The 18,570-nt window shown below is 34.3% G+C and overlaps 2 protein-coding genes across 12 annotated transcripts; both read right to left on the bottom strand.

Moving 5' to 3' along the window:
- Nucleotides 1–245: 245 nt before the first annotated feature.
- LOC108320877 (light-mediated development protein DET1) lies at nt 246–9,016 on the bottom strand. Of its 8 annotated transcripts, none has more exons than XM_052869380.1 (13): nt 7,013–7,171; nt 5,963–6,066; nt 5,088–5,518; nt 4,968–4,998; nt 4,770–4,859; nt 3,888–4,061; nt 2,938–3,006; nt 2,799–2,855; nt 2,089–2,175; nt 1,828–1,992; nt 1,630–1,725; nt 889–988; nt 246–664 (listed from the first exon to the last, which is right to left on the bottom strand). In XM_052869380.1, the coding sequence occupies exons 2-13, from the start codon at nt 6,032–6,034 to the stop codon at nt 528–530; spliced, it is 1,509 nt and encodes a 502-aa protein (XP_052725340.1). In that variant the 5' UTR covers nt 6,035–6,066; nt 7,013–7,171; the 3' UTR covers nt 246–527. The 8 variants fall into 8 exon arrangements, with proteins under 8 accessions (XP_052725340.1, XP_052725341.1, XP_052725338.1 ...); XM_052869381.1 differs by having other exon boundaries at nt 3,888–4,031; XM_052869378.1 differs by adding an exon at nt 6,660–6,744 and having other exon boundaries at nt 4,770–4,998; nt 7,013–7,165.
- LOC108320879 (abhydrolase domain-containing protein C22H12.03) lies at nt 8,939–17,860 on the bottom strand. Of its 4 annotated transcripts, none has more exons than XR_008245631.1 (14): nt 17,546–17,854; nt 17,149–17,283; nt 16,826–16,852; nt 16,173–16,263; nt 14,948–14,991; nt 14,481–14,579; nt 13,882–13,939; nt 13,756–13,808; nt 12,183–12,284; nt 11,528–11,593; nt 10,700–10,821; nt 10,273–10,444; nt 9,815–10,002; nt 8,939–9,177 (listed from the first exon to the last, which is right to left on the bottom strand). XR_008245631.1 is itself a non-coding variant. In XM_017552454.2 (14 exons), the coding sequence occupies exons 1-13, from the start codon at nt 17,684–17,686 to the stop codon at nt 9,880–9,882; spliced, it is 1,233 nt and encodes a 410-aa protein (XP_017407943.1). In that variant the 5' UTR covers nt 17,687–17,860; the 3' UTR covers nt 8,939–9,177; nt 9,831–9,879. The 4 variants fall into 4 exon arrangements, 3 of the variants coding, with proteins under 3 accessions (XP_017407943.1, XP_052725342.1, XP_017407944.1); XM_017552454.2 differs by having other exon boundaries at nt 9,831–10,002; nt 17,546–17,860; XM_052869382.1 differs by having other exon boundaries at nt 9,831–9,915.
- Between the last annotated feature and the right edge of the window lie 710 nt (nt 17,861–18,570).

Here is an 18,570-nt window from a genome sequence, read left to right as displayed (position 1 = left end):
ATATTTCATATTAAGGCAATATAATCTTTTTGTAAATCATGTGTAACACGAAAAGTTTCAGTGACGTATAAAGAAATCTTGTAATGCTTAGGAATGAAGACAACCAACCTTCTGTTGCCAATAAGAGTTTTTCAATACTCTTAATGATAAAATGTTCAGTAATCAGTTCAACATTTGTAAATAAAAGTACGAGAATAGAATATACATTTCTGTCATCAAATACTAAATTATGAATATTGAGATCGTAGACAGATGAAAAAGCTTTGTTGAGAATCTTATCAGGGATTGAATAAGAGTGTAATGCTATATTTCTGACATCAGACAACCATTAATTAAACTTTAAAATCAAAAGAGCAAAATTTAAAAGTACTGTCACGGCAATCATTAGAATCTGATTGAAATACCATTTTGGAAGTACCGACTAAATATACATCCTCTTGATTCAGCAGTGGAAGACAAGTATTTTGGAAGTACCGGTAATCATTAGAATCTACACTCATTTTTCTTCTTAATCTATAATTCTACGCTCATCTTCGAAAGTGGATATTTACTGAAGGCTGCAGGAACATAGTCTGCTGAACGGAGAGGGCAAGGGGCAAAATTGGATGAAAAAGGAACGAAGAGATCTTTTTTGCACGACCGTCCATACTACCAGCTTCAGGACCTAATTAACGAAGTTCGTTGAGTTTATGTCAGAAAGCAGATGAATGTTGAGTGGATAACTTGTTGATTCATGTCGGAAATAATTACCAATGCATTTCACTCTATCACGCATACTCCATATGAGAAAACCCACATCCCATCCCTTATTTTACTTTCGAAAGTGAGGGAACCTTGTCAATTTTAAGTTTAGAAAGCAATACAAGCTTGAACAAGAGAAAAACGCACCTGGTTTGATCTTAAATTTGAGAGAATATGGACGCCTCCTTAAAATGAACTTGATTGGATGGTCAGTTGACTGCCTATGTCGATCAGTTGCAGAAATCAGCTGCAAGGACGGGCAAGAATTAAAATTACGCAAGTGAAAGAACATATATTGTGTGGACTATAAAGGAGAGAAACAAAAGTTAATTAAACAACGGGATTTTTTTCATCTATTATTTAGCAAATCTTGCAGATAGTTGCGCATGTGCGTATGCTTAATGCGTGTATACAAGCAACCTCCTATTTCATGTCACCCCTCTTTTTTCAATAAAATAGGAATCTCTACATCAGTAATCGGGCCCTACAATCCATATTCCAATAACTATATCACTTTTAAGATACTAGGTGGCAACATCAGTATTGCGAAGGTCACCGGCATCTCCACCAAAACAAACTAAGCTTCAAATTTCTTTCCACACATCTAAAAGCCTCAACATTGGAAAAATGGGCATTCAACATGGTACCTTACCAAACAGGATAAAAAGAGAGGCCCTAAGCAATAAGTCCAACTGATGTTATAGTCTTTCTCCAAAGGAGGACCTCAACGTGATTCCCAATTCCAACGAAATTATTATTTGATAATGCTCATCTAACATCTGGAACTCCATTTTCAAAAGCATATACCCAACTTTGTCCAAAATATATAAAATTTAATTAAAAATAATTTTGGTCACTGAATGGAAAATAGAAACATCTATAGTAAACCTTGTCATCAAACCGGAAAAGAGATTGATCAAAGTAAGGAGAAGGACTCTGAGACTGACAGCTGAAAGGCAAAGAAGCAAGCATCTTCTTCACAAACTGCAAAACAACACACACACACATATATATATTCAGAACTCGTTAGCTTTCCTTTATCCGGAAGGAAGAGCAGAGGGGATACAACCAACAAAACCTCACTACCTGTGAAGGGTTGCTTGCCTTATCTTTTATGCTCCGTAGCTGTTCCCGTGCATGGATATTGTTTGAATGAGAAGATATGAAATTCATATATATCAAATTTCTTGATGTTGCATGAAAGTGGTCACAGAACTGCTCAAACAACAGATAAAGCTCATCTGCAGAATTCTGATAAGATTTAAAACCGAGTCACTAAAAACACCAACAGACCAACAACACATAGAACCCAAGAAGAAAATAGAACAAGATGAAAAACAAATGTACCTGATAAAATGATATGATTTCAGTTGTATCCATGTTATATACAGCAACAAAAGCAGGGTGGTGATCAGCATTTCGTGACACCTGAGGCTTGAAAGCATGAAAGATTAACACATTTGTCATATTACTTCGATAGAGCATAATGATTCCACTTGAATCTCCAGGTTGAAATTTTCTGGAATGTTTAATCAGTTAAACACCTAAACATGAGCCCTGGCCCAATTTTTTCTATCTGTACCAAATTGTAACATAAAAAAATTCATTCTTGGAGCCACTTAACTGTAAAACTCTAAAAAGTCAGTCCCTAACATGGTATGACTGCATGAGATCTCCACTGCCTAGTGATAAAGAATTCCATCCTGTCTAACCAAGTCTGATAACTAAATTAAATTTCAGTAATAGGATGGTGAAACTATGTTTTGAGGAGGCAAGTTAAAAGAAAAATACCATTTTTGTTATCAGTGTCAAGATTTAAGCATTTATCTTTGACACTAATACTTTTCAACAAGATAGGTTGACCTTTACTCTACTTCAAGTAGGACGGCCGCATATGCAAGCTAAAGGAAACAACAAATGCTATATCATTTTTATTTTATATTTAGGCTTTGGCACTCTCATATTCTTAGAAGTAATTTGCTTTCTACTCAGGGAGTCTGTGAATGGTACAATAAGAATACGGAGAGTTCAAAGGAAAAGGCACAAAGAGAACTCACCCCTCCATCTACACTACCAAACTTGATTAGCAAATGGTGTCGGTCCAAGAATTGTACCTGCCCACGAGTTAAACAGATGTAATGTTACATTCCTTAGTCAAATGTTCTTGAGATGATAAAGCTGTGTCAAAGACCCTACCTTCCAGATAATCAAATCAACATAATCTTGAAAGTGGAAGTAAAACTTCTTCCTAAGCCCTTGAATCCTCTGGTAGATGGGAGGGGAATAAAAAAAAAATTATAAATTGTAAAAAAAATTGGAAAGATACGAAGATCAAGTCATATATACACAATAGCAGCCAAAGTCATGTGCCCCCACAACTTCGGAAAAACAAAATAAAAACAGCAAAAAATTCAAAACAGTAATCAGGAAAAATTGAAGGGGTAAACATTTAAAGGTACATATATGACAAACCGTTTCTTGTCACTATAAAAAGGCATTGCTGCAATATGCATGCCTGGCATTTCACATTTTAGAATATATTCTTATCCATATACATACTCATGCTTGAAATTGTCCTAATAGAGATGGGATATGCGGAAATGCAGACAATGGAAAATTAGAGAGAAGGAACACCGAAAGTGTTTATTACAGTCCAGGAATCATTAAACATACAATACAAGTGGTTAATAAAGTCAATAGGTTATCATTCAGTAACCACTATTGGAATTTGATTAACTGGTTTGTGGTTGATTCTTGAAATGAAAATTATTTTACCAACAATCCTTCATTGTAATTTCTCCTTTTAAATTAATGCAAAAAGTTTGTGTGCATCTGTAATAATGACTGTGTCGGACAACTAAACAAGTGCCATGCATTTCTATTCCCACACATTTATATTCCTGTGAAGACACAGAAATATGGATGTAGAGCAACAAACAGTGTTCAAATGTAAGTGACAGCATATAAGATGTGAGATTTTAAAACGATTTGCTCTAAAGAGCAAAAGGAAAGAATTTCAGTATAAGATGGGGAGGGGGATAACCTTCCAATATAATATAAGAACTGTACACGTCAATCATAGAATAAAAGCTATGTAAAATACAGTAGAATATTTTACAGCAATAAAAAAAAAATTGAAGACCAACCAATGTTTCATCTCTTTCTTCATTCCATAGTCCCTGGAATATGAATGAAAGCAATCGCTGTTTTATTCCACTCAGGAAAGAATTCTCCGGATTAGTCTGGCCTTGATGCATGTGATTTTCAATGTGGTTCCCAGGAAACTGGAGCTGTTTAATTTTGTCAGAAAATGCCATGCCCTGTCAGAATGATTGGTGATTGGCCTATATTTTTGTGAGTTTAGCTCTTTACATATGCCACAAAACCATCAGAATTATCAATATTGAGCTAGAATGGCTTCATAATTGATAAGGGATGATTGGGATGCAGTGACAATTAAAGATGACCACAAAATTATTAACTTGAACCACTGAAGCAGAATTGAAAAACATTCCCGAGATGACCCATCCCGGTGATTTGAAAAAAAAAAATCAATTGTAAAAGCATTAAAGGACAGCCCAATGTACACGGACAAGAGTTCTCACCCAGAGTGATGTCTCTAGGGAGGTAAAAGTACACACAGCCTTAACCCTACAAGCAGATATGTTGCTTTTAGGATTTGACCCCATGACCTCTAAGTCATAAGCCAGCATCCTTGTTGCCACGCCAAGAAATGCCCTTGAATTGTATAAGTTTAAGTATCCTTAAAATAACAATTTTAGTTCAAGGGAGGACCCACTATTGAAGCATACGGGTGGCCAATGGAAAGCCCCAAGAGGAGGGAGAAGGTAAGGGAACAGAAAATGGGGTGGATTGAACTGTGAAGTTTGAACCCATGCACTCTTGTTGCATGTCCCAGTTCCACTAAATGTTACAATTTCTTTTTTCTCAAAGTCCATGACAATCTATGTAATTGTGTGCTAAAACAAAACGCATTAAAATAAAGTCAATACCAAAAGCTAACTGACCTGAGCATTGGAATTGAGAAAAAGCTGGTCATCTTCACGGCAGAATTCCCCAATAGCCCGTACATCAACAAGGTTACCAGCATCTCTTATCTGAAGAACATGTATAGTTTGATAGCGAAGTGATACAATTGCCAATAGGTCATCATACAAGAAGACACCCGTATTATGGGTTAAATTAACAAAGTCGTTACAGAAGACCTTCTTGTCCAAGATCTCTCCATCTTCCAGTCTATTTCAACAGGTGAAAAATCAGGAATTGGTCTTGTTATGATGAAGATCAGAAAAAAAAAATGAATATAAAGAATGATGAATACGCACCTCAAGAGGTGGAAAGTTATCTTTTCAATTGAAGGAACACCATGGACAGCTCCTCCTACAGCAGGTGCATCAGGAACTTGGGCTGGCGTTGAAGTAGCAAATAGTCCAAATTGCTGGCTCTCCAAGTAAAGAAAGAAATCTTTACATATAAGCTCATTACAAGAAGCAAGTGGTACACAATATAGTTGGGTGAAAAAACTGTCAAATCTTTTAGCTCTAGATGGCAAATCATGTTTATCGCAATCTTCATCTTTGCATGAAAACGAAAGCCATCTAGGCCTATAAACGATCAGCTCCTGATAATTTCTGCTGAAACTTATAAGGTACTGTCCATCATCAGTGAATTTACGAAACAAGTGGTCTGGGCACTCAACCTCATAAATAGTGTAACTTGGCACCAAATTTTCATAGAAACACCGAGCATAATGAACCTGCAAGAATTAAATTACACCTGCAAAAATTAAATTCGATTCAGGTTCCTTCAACAGAGGAACAAGACAACAAATTCAAAAAGTGAAAGCAAATTTTCCAAATTGGCACATCATATGTATCTTTTGCATTTCAAGCTTCCACTTTAAAAACATCAGGTTATACTTGACACTGCATAACACGACCAGAATCAAATAAACTGTCCAACCTCTCTAAATACAGAAAGTGTAGACAAAGCAAAACCTTGTTTATCTTCCCTAACTCATGTTTTTGATAGTTCACCGGGGAATGTTCACATTTCCTACAATTACAACTTACAACCCAATCATTGTACAATTTCTTCTTAACACTCTCTTCCCCAAAAAAAAGTGGCTAAAGAAGACAACACATGTAATAATTCTCAGAAAAAACAACAATAAATAATATTGGTAGTGAAAAGAAATTACACTAGTGCCAGGAGGAGGAGTGCAAATCTGACGATTAAAAATCCTAGCCACAATATTGCTGCTTCTGTACATTAAAGCGTGTCCACAAACCGGAAAGGTTCACCCTAGAAACGAAGAAACGAATTTTTCATGTCAGAAAAGTTATATCTACAAAATTAATATTTTTAATATTATGTTAATGAAATATTTATAAAAAATAAATGGTCACAGCCGGCATATTCAAATCAAAATTATCCAAAGTCAATGACAATGTATGTAAAGCAAGATGAGTAATTTATGTATTTGAACGTGGAAATGCTTGATTAAGAGATGACAAAAATGATGACTACACAAGATATAATGAGGAGAGAGTAAAAAATATTCAGGAATTAAAAAATGAGGACCGAAATAAGATTGAAATAATATACAAACACTTGCAAACTTCTTGGAAAACACGTACAAGAGAAGAAATAGGAATATAAAATCAATCAAACTCTCCAATAAGTTCTAATCAAGTATGCACTTCAACTTTTGAAAAATGAGCTGATTTCAAATTATGACAAGGCTATCATTTATACACGTGTTGTTTGAGAAGCTCGTCTAAAATGGGAACTGATAAAGCAGGAGTAGAAAAGGCCAATCTAAGTCATCTAGAGTGTGTGAAACATGTGCTAAGAGTCCTAAAAATTATACATGCAATAGTTTAGGGTTGACGAACCTCAAACCGAATCCGAGAGTGCGTTGCAATAACAACTATCATTCTTTCGCTAATAATAAATTGAAGACGCTATCATCACCTAAATCTTAACATCAGCAGCATACACTACTTAGTTTCACCCTTAGGTGGATCTTAACGAAATGAAACCTAGCCGCAGTTCAGAATTCAGATTCAGCAGTCAACTCATCCTAGTTTAAAACTCGGTATTATTGCGATACAATTACATTTTCACACATTCAACAAAGAAGTTGAACGGATAAAGCGAGTTAAATCAGCGTTCAGAAAATTGAACCTAAAACAATAATCGGAAAAAGAGAGAATTAGAGATTGCGCGCTGAGAAAGAAGAGCTTACCGGTGGCCACAGTGAGAAACGCCGTTGACGGAAGAAAGGAGAGAAGAGTAGAATCGAGAGAGAGAATGAGAGCGAGAAATTTCTGTTGTGTTGTCTTGCGTTGTGTTTGAGGGGTTGGGGTTGGGTAAATAAAAAGTGAGTTTGGAGATGCCACGTCACATGCATGTGTTCATCTCTATTTATTTCCCTTTGCAACTTGCAAAAATGGATTAAGCACCACAACTATCCTTTCATTCCTTTTCTTCTTTTTCCCTTTCTTTCTCTAGTTTTTAGGATAAGGTGCACCACAAAATGATTTAATGCGAATAATAATAATAATTTTATTTGATAGAAATGGAATATCATATAATAACAAATAAATTTTATTAAATCTGGATCAACATTTTTTTTATTTCTGTTTATCACAAAATTATATTTCTGTTTATCCAAAAATCATATACTACGAAGTCAAATATGTTAAGCTACGTAAATATTTTATCAATACATATCAGATAATAAAAAATTATGTTAGTTATAATTTAATTATTATTATATTTTGTGTAAACATCATTTTTATGAAGAATTATAGGATATATATATATATATATATTATTCTAATTTTTAAAATAATATATCATAATTATTCTTTTAATTTTTTTACAAAATACAATTAGATCAATCATTACTAATATTCAAAAGGATTTTACAAAACAAATTTGTAATATAACAAGGAGTATTTAAAGTTTTTTAGCAAGGATCCTTTTAAAATGCATGCATCTATTTATGAATATTCGTGTATATTATAGAGAACCTTTTTCATTTTAGACAATTATTGTATTTAGTAATTGTCATGGTTATTCTTAATTTAGATATCATTGGACAATGTTAAGATACTCCTTACACTGCAATTTTGCCATGTTAAAAGAATACAAAATATCATTACACAATTGTTAAAATTGAATCAAAGGATTGAGATTTTTTTTTTTCTTCTGACGGTATACAATTATTTTTGTTAGTAACTCTATCATTAAAAATCATAAAATCATTAGTTTCGATAATCAAAATCCTGTAGTCGGGTTTTTCAAAAATGTATCTTTAATTTTTAATAATTTTCAACCAATAATAAAGAATGCATTACAAAAAGTGTATAAGATAATATCGTATTATTGGCATTGTCATTGTATACAAATAAAATTTAAAAGTGCTAACATTATTAATGAATTGGTTGAAGGCATGAAAATTATAGTTTTCGTATTAGAAAATGATTTGCACCACAATAGAAATGGTGCTATTATTGATAGTACATAGAACGTGGCCTAGTTTTGACCCCCATGAATAGCATGATCAGTAACCAAAATAGCATCATACAAGACCAAGCCGACAGTCATGCCATTGAACTTTATAAATGAATCACTTACAAGATTACAACCTGGAAAAGTTTGCCATTCACGAATATAAATTTTCTACAGAGTTTTTTTTTTTTTGTGTAAGCATCGATCATAGTTTATTGTTTATGAAGTATGCAACGATTATTATTTTAATGTATGGATAGAAAACTAGTTTTTGTTATTCAATTTTAATTATGGATGCATTAATCCTTTTTAAGTTCAGATTTTGACAGAATTTTCAGTTCAGAAGGACAGTTGCAAACGCAAATCCCTGCAAGAGCAACATTGTGCAACACAGGATCAAGTGGGTAAGAGAGAGTTGATTAATTTTTGAAACTTCACAGTATTTATTTCCATAAGTAAACTGTGCATCTTTTTCCAACATATTTATTAGAACTGGTATTTGCAATTGCAGAGAAACATCAAATCGCAACGGAAGCACTAAGGAAGGACATAAAAACACAAAGGAATGTGATGGTATTTAAGTAGTGGTGAATTACCTGCGGACAAAGCAACCAAAGCAACGATCGTACAATTGGACATCAACGCTGCTTGCAGATGACATAAAACATGGGAGAGGAGGAGATTTAATGAATAGGGTAACGATAAAAATTATTACAGTGAAAAAAATAAAATAGCATATACAAAAGGGATAACTAAACAAAGAAAATGGGAAGGAATGGCGTCAAACTTCGAAGGGAAAATCCCATCTAGTAGACATTTGCAATCTCAGGTCTTGCCTCCCTGGAAAGATGATGACAGTATCCTGAAGAGTCCGTCTGGGTTATCAGCATGCACCTGTTCAGAGAAAAAGTAAATCAATCCTCTTTTAAATTGAGTCACAAACAGTCCAAATGGCGTATAATTCATCCTCATTACATCATTAATATGTAACTACATAACAAATTTTCAAATCTTAGTAAAACAACAGAGTGAGAACAGTGGAAGAATCTAACCACCACTTAAATCACTAAACATGTGGATGTAATCCCTTTCTCCTATCGCTAACAATACATGATGCTCTAAACGAATTCCTCTCAGTTTTTGACTAGCAAGAAAACACTTAATATCAACTTCGGGAAATTTTTCCAAGAATATACCTTGTCCTTTTCAGGAGAAAAAATACTATTTGCATCAAAATAAATCTATGCGTATAGTAAACGCTTCAGCCCTTAGCTTTCGACAGGGATGCGTGGGAGAAACAAGATATGCAGAGATATGGGGATCTGTGCTAGTCTACTTAATCACTTACTTTTCTAAAACGAATTTTATTAGGCTCCAAATATTGGTATGGCTGCTAAGAACAACTTCTCGATGACATTAACCAAATACATTAAATCATTGACCAAACATAAAAAGGGGATAACGTTTAAAATTTTGCAGCGTTATCAATGGCAAATGGCATGTGGCAGAAAAGCAAAATTATGTCGCACACCCTTGCAGTATTGTACCGTCATAGCAGACCCCTCTTTACGAATTGTCTCAAGGTAGTTGGCAATATTATGTCGCACACCCTTGCAGTATTCTACCATGGTGCTGCCATTTAACAACGTTGATCTTTAGATGAAAGACTGCTGATAGCGTGCAATGTTCCCAAGCCTTAGGGGTAAACCCTGAAAATGTCTGTCTTGCCACTACATTACTAAAAAGGGTCAACCCCTCACTTTTGAGAATTCATTTTATCAGTTTTTACCAGTATCGTGCAAGTTTCCATGTTATCTCCTAGTATTAATATCTATTTAATAGTAAATAAAATCACCAGCCCTAACTATTCCCTATAATCCAGGATGCTGTATTGAAAGTATTTTGGACGATACCATAGATCTCGAAAGGTGAAAGACAGGTACGGGAGGAGATCATTCTATAAAAAAATAACTGAATGATATAACATACCCAGTGGCCAGCATCTTCAAGGACGTGCATTTCAACTCCACCTCCTTCCTCAGCTGCAAGCTCTTCAGCCGCATGGATCCGCCGAAGATCTTCAAGAGCCCATCTATGCAAGCTTCTTTCTGCTTTCAAAAAGTTCATATGCACTCCACGAGGTACATCTTCAACAATTTTCCTATGAACAGAAGCACAAAGCATTATTGGTTCCACAATCTTCCGTATGGAAAGATTAAGTTCATAATTAAATATGATTGCCTACAGCAAACAGCCTAATATAAAATTAACAATCATACTTATATAGGACCTGGCACTGCCATTCTAATTCATACTGAAAGCAGGAAGGACCCATCTCAACCAAAGAAGCAGGGAAGTAGGGCAGATAAATCAATATATCACAGCTAACATTGTCACCATGGATAACAGTATGTACCACAAATTTGTTTCTTCATAGGATTGATACATTTCTGCAATCCCCCTTAGGTCAAACACCCATGCGAAGCCAGACGATTGTGAACCACAAGAGCTGGAAGGTCGCAGGTTAGTCACAACCCACTAGACATGGTAACAGAAGAAAAAAAAATTAATACAGACAAAAATTGCCAAAAAAACCTATTGTTTTTATCTTTATTTATTTTAAAGTGAATTATGTTAATTTTGTAGCATCCAACTTATTCATCAAGTTAACAAAGCTCTTGAAATTTTGTTTAATCAATCGTCTGGTGAAACAATTATAAATGTGACAAATCAGATAGCAAGCAAACTGTACTTTCCAAAAGAAGTAAAAACCAAGTGTTCATCTATGAATAGTTGATACAGATATGTTCATAATTTACTGATTAGTTTTACATTTAAACTGATTTTCTAACTCAATTTACACGTACAGGCCATGTGCAGACTGTTAAATTTTGTTGCAGTATTATAAACATCTCCCATCACTTAATCCCAATTTTATAAACTTTTTACTTTAGAATTTATAGTGCCTTCAAGGCACCAAAATTTAACATGAATCATGCATTCTATAATTATTATGACACCATTCTAGCATAAAATGACAGTGAAAGTTTGAAGGGTCAAGGTGCAAACAGGGTAGTGACAAAATACTTTACTGGGCATGAGCTTCACCAGCAATGGCCATATTTATATATCATCAGTGATTCAGAAAAAGCATACAGTATCCAACTAAACACGAAATTTCTGACACCTACTCTCAATAAACATGATATTTCTAACACTATATCAAAGTATACCATAGTTGTACCTGTGCCACATCATTGGAAAATCCTTGTTGGATAAGAGCTCGTACAACTTCCTGCTTTGTAGATATCTTCCTTGAGGAAATCATCATAGAAAAATAAAAGGTTAGGTCACAATATAGCACCAAAAGTAAAAGCATTCTGTAAATTTATTCATATAAAAGAAGCAAAAGTATAAAGGAAGATAGTTATTATGATACTGAGATGCCAATCCAAAGTGCATAAAATGTAAATAATAAAAGTAAATTTACATAGAAATTACAATGGTGGTCAGCTTTGTTCTCATAATTCCCTATATTTTTTTCTTTCCCCCCTCTTTATACTCCTATACAATGTAGTTGAATGGCGAATCTTATCGCACATCAGAGAGAGCTTAAATTTTGAATCGTGACAATTTTGATAGTGACGTGTCAAAGCACTCGTTCCATTTTCACAATTTTGTACACACAATTGATTGCTTTGACAATCACGTACTTGACAACAATATTATAGTTGCGATTTTCATGCATAACATGAATTTTGATCAAACTCAACAACCAAATCTTAAAATTGAGGAATTAAAACAAAAGTGACACATTGAATCAAATTAACATCTACTATATTTGTTTCTCTCAGAAAGAAATATTAATTGAAGGGGATAAAAAAAGAATAAGGATCTACCTCCTTGGGCAGTGTGCTTAGAAAGGATATAAGTTCTGCTGGATGATCTTCTCCATCTCCACCAGCTCGAACTTTTCCAGGCGTTGCATCCAGAACCCAAGCCTTCAAATAGCATAGTTAACTAGTATGAAACAGTTCGGAAGCACTCATACATATACACAGACATACAAAACAGAGAGTACAGTTATATCGTTGTCAACTCTTACTTTTTCACCCGGCTGATTTTTTAGTAGTCTTAATTCATTATGTTGTTCATCTTTTTAAAGTCCCACGTTTTTAATATGTATTTAATTTTCAGTAGTTTCAGAGGGGTCCAATCTGAAAATAGATCTCACATATGAAACAATATTATTTTGAGAACTTCCTTAATGACTATATTTGAGATACACAGTTAAGTAATGATGAGTAACTTCTGGTCCCTTTATCTAAACCTAGCCATTTTTCTGGCATCTTCAGTCCTTGCTGAGTCATCTCTGCCATTTGCATGCAACCCCTCGCGCATGCATCTCTCCTCTGCTCATTTTGCCACACAGAAGGATATGTAATGTAAGCGTGATGGTTTTTCCAACCACCATATTCCTCCAACATCTTTTCCGCTGATCCTTAATCAGATATGTTTTTCCAAACTCTCAACTACACCAGTGACATACCTCCAGCTTCAATTACACTAACCTAATTCCAGTGAAGTATTGCCATTGTTTCCATTCTCACAAACTACAGTACCAGTAGCCACTTACTCCATCAGTGGTGTTCTCTTTATTTGGACAGAATTTTTCAGTCCACTCACTTGACCAATAGGCATAGATTTCAACAGAGTTCAATTGTGCATCGGTTCCACACTCCAGGAGGCTTGTTGCTGTCTATTCACCACAGGAAATTTCCTGTTTGGATTTGGTGCTCTGAATTGCTGCTATTTGGCCATATATTTGGACTTATTCAAACATTTGCAACTATTCCACCGTGTTTGGCTGGATTTAGCTGCGTTTGCCACCATAAGGCTGGATTCATTGGTCACAAGCTAGGAGCATAATAGCTCCATCGTGAGGGTGGCTGTCATAATTAAATGGTTAACAGCACACTTTAGTTATTACTATTTATACAATTGATGTTTAGCTCTCTGGTAATTAAACTTCTATAGAGTATAATTACCAACCTGTGAGGGTTGTGCACACTTTAAACATCAAATGACAATCTAAATCCAACATAGTAAGCATTTTATCATGCATTTTATCCTACCAGACATTTTTTCTGTGCATCTTCATGAATAGTATAATACATAGATTCATGCTAACTAATTACCATAGCAAAAAAGAATATTTCATGGAGAATAAATTCTTATCATCCTAGGAGTTTCTCCATTTGAGCCTCATGCATATATTCTAGTGTCAGCACGATTAAGGGAAACTGCTATACATCCTCCATTATCCATATTTTCATCCTTAAAGCATTGTTAAATGTTATAGTGGAAATGGGATTTAAAAACCAACATGCTGCATATTTTTAACACATAAAAATAGTTGATAGCTGATACTTCATCCAGCAAAAAGCAAACACGAATGGAGTTTGGGCTTACTCTAACTGGCCGAGCAAGAGGCTTTGCAGCTTGGTCCACCATGCTCAAAACAACTGAAAAATAGATGAATGTATACTGAAAAAAAGGCACTTAAAAATTAACTTAATCAAACAATCAGTGACTAACCTTTCCCCCCAAAACTATGACCAACTAGCACACGAGGTGTTATTCTTAGATCTCGAACCTATCCACAAGAACAAAGAGGAAGTAATTACAAGAAAGGAAAAATAAATTACATGTATACAGAACAGCAGGAATCTAATCAACAAGCAACTTTGACCTAAATTTTAAACAGTCCAAGGTTTTCTATCTATAGCAAAAATATTCCCTTAACTCAGAAAAAATGTTCCGATTTTAAAAAAATAACAAGGGATTTTAATTCCCACAAATTGATATGATTTAGCATTTTAAAAATTGAAAAGGGACGGCATACTGCAATTAAAATTAAAGGGAGCAGTAAAGCCAATAAATATTTGAGGAATTCACCCAAACTAGAGAGAGACTGTAAATCATGAAAGACAAAGAAGACAAAGGAAGGGTCAGGGTGAGTTGCAAGCACCCAAGGAAATGCAAATGGTTGAAAACTGGGTTTTCCATACAGTAAACAAAGTTTAAATCTCATTAGGAATGGGTGGAGTGAAATAATAGACCCTCTCCCATATTCCTTAGGAAACCTACCACATATATGTGACAATGATTAAAGAAACATAATAAAGTAAGCGCACTAGTTTTAGAACGTCACTAGCAGCAGATGCTACAGTATGGGGATCTCTCTTCTTCATTGATGCTGAATCACCGTGACATCGTAGGTCTACTAAAAGGAACTGTCAATGCAAACAAAAAGAAAAAAAAAACAGTATTCAGACTTTTGTAAATCCAAATTATTGGACCCCTACTGTCAAAATTTAAGATACGCAAAAAACAAAATATTATCTAATCAGAGTCAAATAATTTGATCCAAACTCATCACCCAACAATAAACCAGAAAGTGTTGCGTCGTACATTTTAAGCAAAATCTTTTTAAGAAAGTTTTAAATTTGTGGCTATAAATGGTTTGTTGGCAGTGCAGGTATTTACATGCTATCAGAGGATTAAAATTAATTTCATATGCATAATACCTGCTATAACAATAAATATTAACATGTCAAATAGTACCTTGGACAACTCAGCATAACAATTTAAAGTAAAATACCTGCCATGTAGGAAACTCTAGGGCCAATCTCCTAGCAAAACTTCCTGCAATATCACTCTTTCAGCCGCAAATTATGAAACTAACTAACAATTTATTCTTTCTCAATAAATTTGACTGCGAACCAGAAATACTTCTTTGCAGATATAACATCAAACTTAAATATCAGAAACCACATGAAAACTACAACAAAAACAAAAAATGCAAAAATAAATAAATAAAGATTTAGGTCCATATAATAATAAATAAGGGTAAGTGACTCGTTTATTGTTCTATTAACACACTACAAATATTTCTCCTTAACAAAACCACATAAGGATGCCAGCATTTAACTACTCAATGTATAAATACATGTCAATTGACTTAGACCTCCACTCTTTCAACCAACAATGCTTCTTGTGAAATTAAAGAAGGATGAATAAGTTAAATTTAGTTTATTTATATGTCAAGAAAACTTGAAAAGCCTCAGAGCAAATAATCAACCAAGGACCAACTTTCTAATAGGCTGAATGTCCACCAACAAAGAAATCCTACAAATCACGCTTATAGTCATAACCCACAAGAAATTCCAGAAAAAGCTTAAACTTCTTATGATTTAGGGAACTTAATTTTTCTCATTTTAGTCTCTAATTTCAATCAACATTAGATTTTCATGCAACTACAATATCCTTCTGATGAATGGCTGCACTAGTAACGAAAATAGACATATGTGCACCTATCAACTATAATCAACAGCAAGAGAAACAGTACTGAAACTAAAAGAATGTGAATCATACGTATAGAATTGGAAATATTAGAAACAAAATGGGTTTTTTTAGCAAGTACAAATAGATGAATTTAAAAGTGTATCTAAGCCCATTGCTCAAAAAGTTACATGAAACAAAATGATAGGGATTATATCCCTTTTCATTGAAATTGTCCAACTCAAACTTATATACTTGCACATACTAATACATAATGTCATTTCACCTGAACAAAAAGGAGCTTTGAAACAATCAGTCACATAGTAACTAATAACCATAAATATCCAGATCTCCAGCCTAGCTACTCTAAAATTATTGTTCAGTTCTCGGAGCATATAGAACAGAAAAGTGATTTGATCAATGAAGAACACATTGTTGCCAAATCATAACCATGCACAACACATCGAAACAATTCAGGCTATGCATAAAATTTATATTACCAAAGGCTTGCAAAAATAAAATAAAATGTACACAGAACCACCCACCCCAGTTTTTCCTGCATCCTAGGATTCCATGCAGAAAAACAGCTGTTGGTGGGTCAGGTAAAGATCTGTCCATAACAGAACTCCATCTCACCTGTATAGGAAATTATGCCAGCATATTAGTCTCTTATAGCTTTACACAACATCATATTGATGAGATTCATTAACTTATGAAAATACACGAGGGTTGCAGCAATCCAATGTTATATTACTAACTTTTGTCTAAATATCCTCGTATAGTTTCAAATCAATTTTGTGAAGAAGCCATGGGTGTGTTTGGTTTAGCAACTTAATTAAGCATTTATTCATGTCATGAGCTCTTATCATATTAGGGCTTAAACCATAAATTTAGTAATTGAATTTATTGGAATTAGTTAAAATACATAAAGAAGTTTAAAAGAGTCAAAGTAGATGCCCAAAAGCCATTAAATCTTCCAGACATCCCTTAAGCCAACTCCACCTTGTGGGAAAAGGCTTAGTAGTGATTGTTGTTATTAGATTTAAAAATGAACACAATCACTCTTTCACGCACATAAATATTCTAATGGATTGAATGGAACACCCTGAATCTAGAAAGTAAAAAGATTAATTCTCTGAAAACAGAAAACTAAATCCCGTTAGATGAAATGGCGAGGTAATAAATAAATAATACTTACAAGTTCCCCCTGAATCAAATCATATGCCTGCAGACAAGGACGCACAAAAATCTCAGTTACAATAAACAAGGATAAATTAGATACTACGTTTTTGAAGAGGAAAGCATTAGTTGTATTTTGCCATCAGAATTGAGAACTTGACTCTATTTTTTATTATCTGTTCACTAAACACACTAAACACACTAAACAAACTTCATAGTTGACTGACTTTGCAACTAAGAAAATACAACAAACGTCTCTTCTCTTTTTACAGTGCCAATGTAAACACACGATTGAAGCAAATGAATTAACCACAAAACGCATGGAATGAGGATTCAGATTACCAAGATGCTAGAGGAGGTGGCCACCTCCCCTTTTTTCCCAACAGTGTTGCCCACTAATGCCATTGATATGGTCTGGCCTTTAACTCCCCGCCTAGAGTGGCCAAGAGCTAACCGAGAAACGTTGAATTTGTCATTCTACACAGAAAAAGAACCCATACATAACGTGAGAGGTACGCAGTCTCAACGACTCAACGCAATGAAAGTATCACGGAATTAACAATTGCGCAACTAAATACAAAGCGCAAACGGCAACATTAGCATCAACGTATTTTCTTCGCTAAGTTAATACAAATTCCAATCAAATTCAGCAGTAAAATTTGCGATCATGACATATGACGTATGCTAAATTTGCAACACATTGAAATTATTGAAGAAACTATGAAGCCAAGAAATGCACCTCGGAGAGACGAAGAAGTGGAGATGTGACCTTGCAATTCCTCCATGCAGCTGAGGCGAATTTCGTCTTCCGGTCCGACGAGTTAATCGCCGCCACCGCCGCGGCGGTGCAGCAGGGCGAGGACTGAGAGAAAAGCGGCATCTAAAGAGAATGCAAATGCAGATCGGAAAAAAGTGGAAGAGGAAAGAATGGGGGCGGAGGAAAGAATGGGGGCGGAGGAAAGCAGCAAACAATGCTGTGGCGCCGTTGGCGGAGAAAGAGAGAGAGAGGGGCGCCAATATCTCTCTTTCTATGTCACGGTCGGTTACCAAAGAAGTAAGAAATAAATGCGCGAGTTCTTTATTTAAAGAAGTATTAAAAAAAATATTCAAGATTTTTATATTTATTATCTTTAATTATTATTGTTAAATCTTAGTTGTTTACAACTGTTTTATATGATTAATGACTAATATAAAATAAGAAATTACATGTATAAGAAGATGATTATGTTTTTAGATGGTTTTCACGTAACAGTAGTCATTAATTGATAGTCTCTTATTAGTTAAGACGTCTTTAATGAATTTATTTATTATTTTATTTAAAGAAGTATTAAAAAGTTATTCAAGATTTTTATATTTATTATCTTTAACTATTATCGTTACATCTTACTTGTTTATAACTGTTTTATATGATTAATAATTAATATAAAATAACAAATTATATGTAAGAATAAGAAGATGTTTATGTTTTTAGATGGTTTTGTCGTAATTAATTGATAGTGTAACATCCCGATTATATAATAACCACTATTATATAATATAGATATCAACATCCAAACAAAGAGAACAGTCGGAGTTTGACGTGTAATTAAATGTGAAATTACAGTCGTTTAGAAATAAAATAAACGAGAATTTAAACTTGAACAGTTGAAAGGATTGAACACTACAAGTGTTCAATCAGGAAATTCTTATGAAAACTACTCCGCAACATCAGTAACCTCTAGTTCTTGCTCCAAAGGAATCTCCTCGACAACGTCTGCTCCCATC

Source organism: Vigna angularis, chromosome 10, assembly GCF_016808095.1.
Source record: "Vigna angularis cultivar LongXiaoDou No.4 chromosome 10, ASM1680809v1, whole genome shotgun sequence".
Taxonomy (NCBI): domain Eukaryota; kingdom Viridiplantae; phylum Streptophyta; class Magnoliopsida; order Fabales; family Fabaceae; genus Vigna; species Vigna angularis.
The sequence above is the reverse complement of the archived record's forward strand: the minus strand, read 5'-3'. Positions and strand labels throughout refer to the sequence as shown.

Bases quoted from the DNA above. Each gene is read 5' to 3' on its own strand.
- LOC108320877 (XM_017552450.2), bottom strand. From the start codon at position 6,034: ATGTACAGAAGCAGCAATATTGTGGCTAGGATTTTTAATCGTCAGATT. The intron at 3,007-3,887 runs GTTGGTCTTCAA...CCCATCTACCAG, and splicing joins AAGAAAGAGATGAAACATTG to AGGATTCAAGGGCTTAGGAA. The intron at 989-1,629 runs GTTTACTATAGA...CCGTCCTTGCAG, and splicing joins TTTTCCGGTTTGATGACAAG to CTGATTTCTGCAACTGATCG.
- LOC108320879 (XM_017552454.2), bottom strand. From the start codon at position 17,686: ATGCCGCTTTTCTCTCAGTCCTCGCCCTGCTGCACCGCCGCGGCGGTG. The intron at 16,264-16,825 runs GTAAGTATTATT...TTTCCTATACAG, and splicing joins ATTTGATTCAGGGGGAACTT to GTGAGATGGAGTTCTGTTAT. The intron at 10,822-11,527 runs GTACAACTATGG...TACCATGTCTAG, and splicing joins TTTCCAATGATGTGGCACAG to TGGGTTGTGACTAACCTGCG.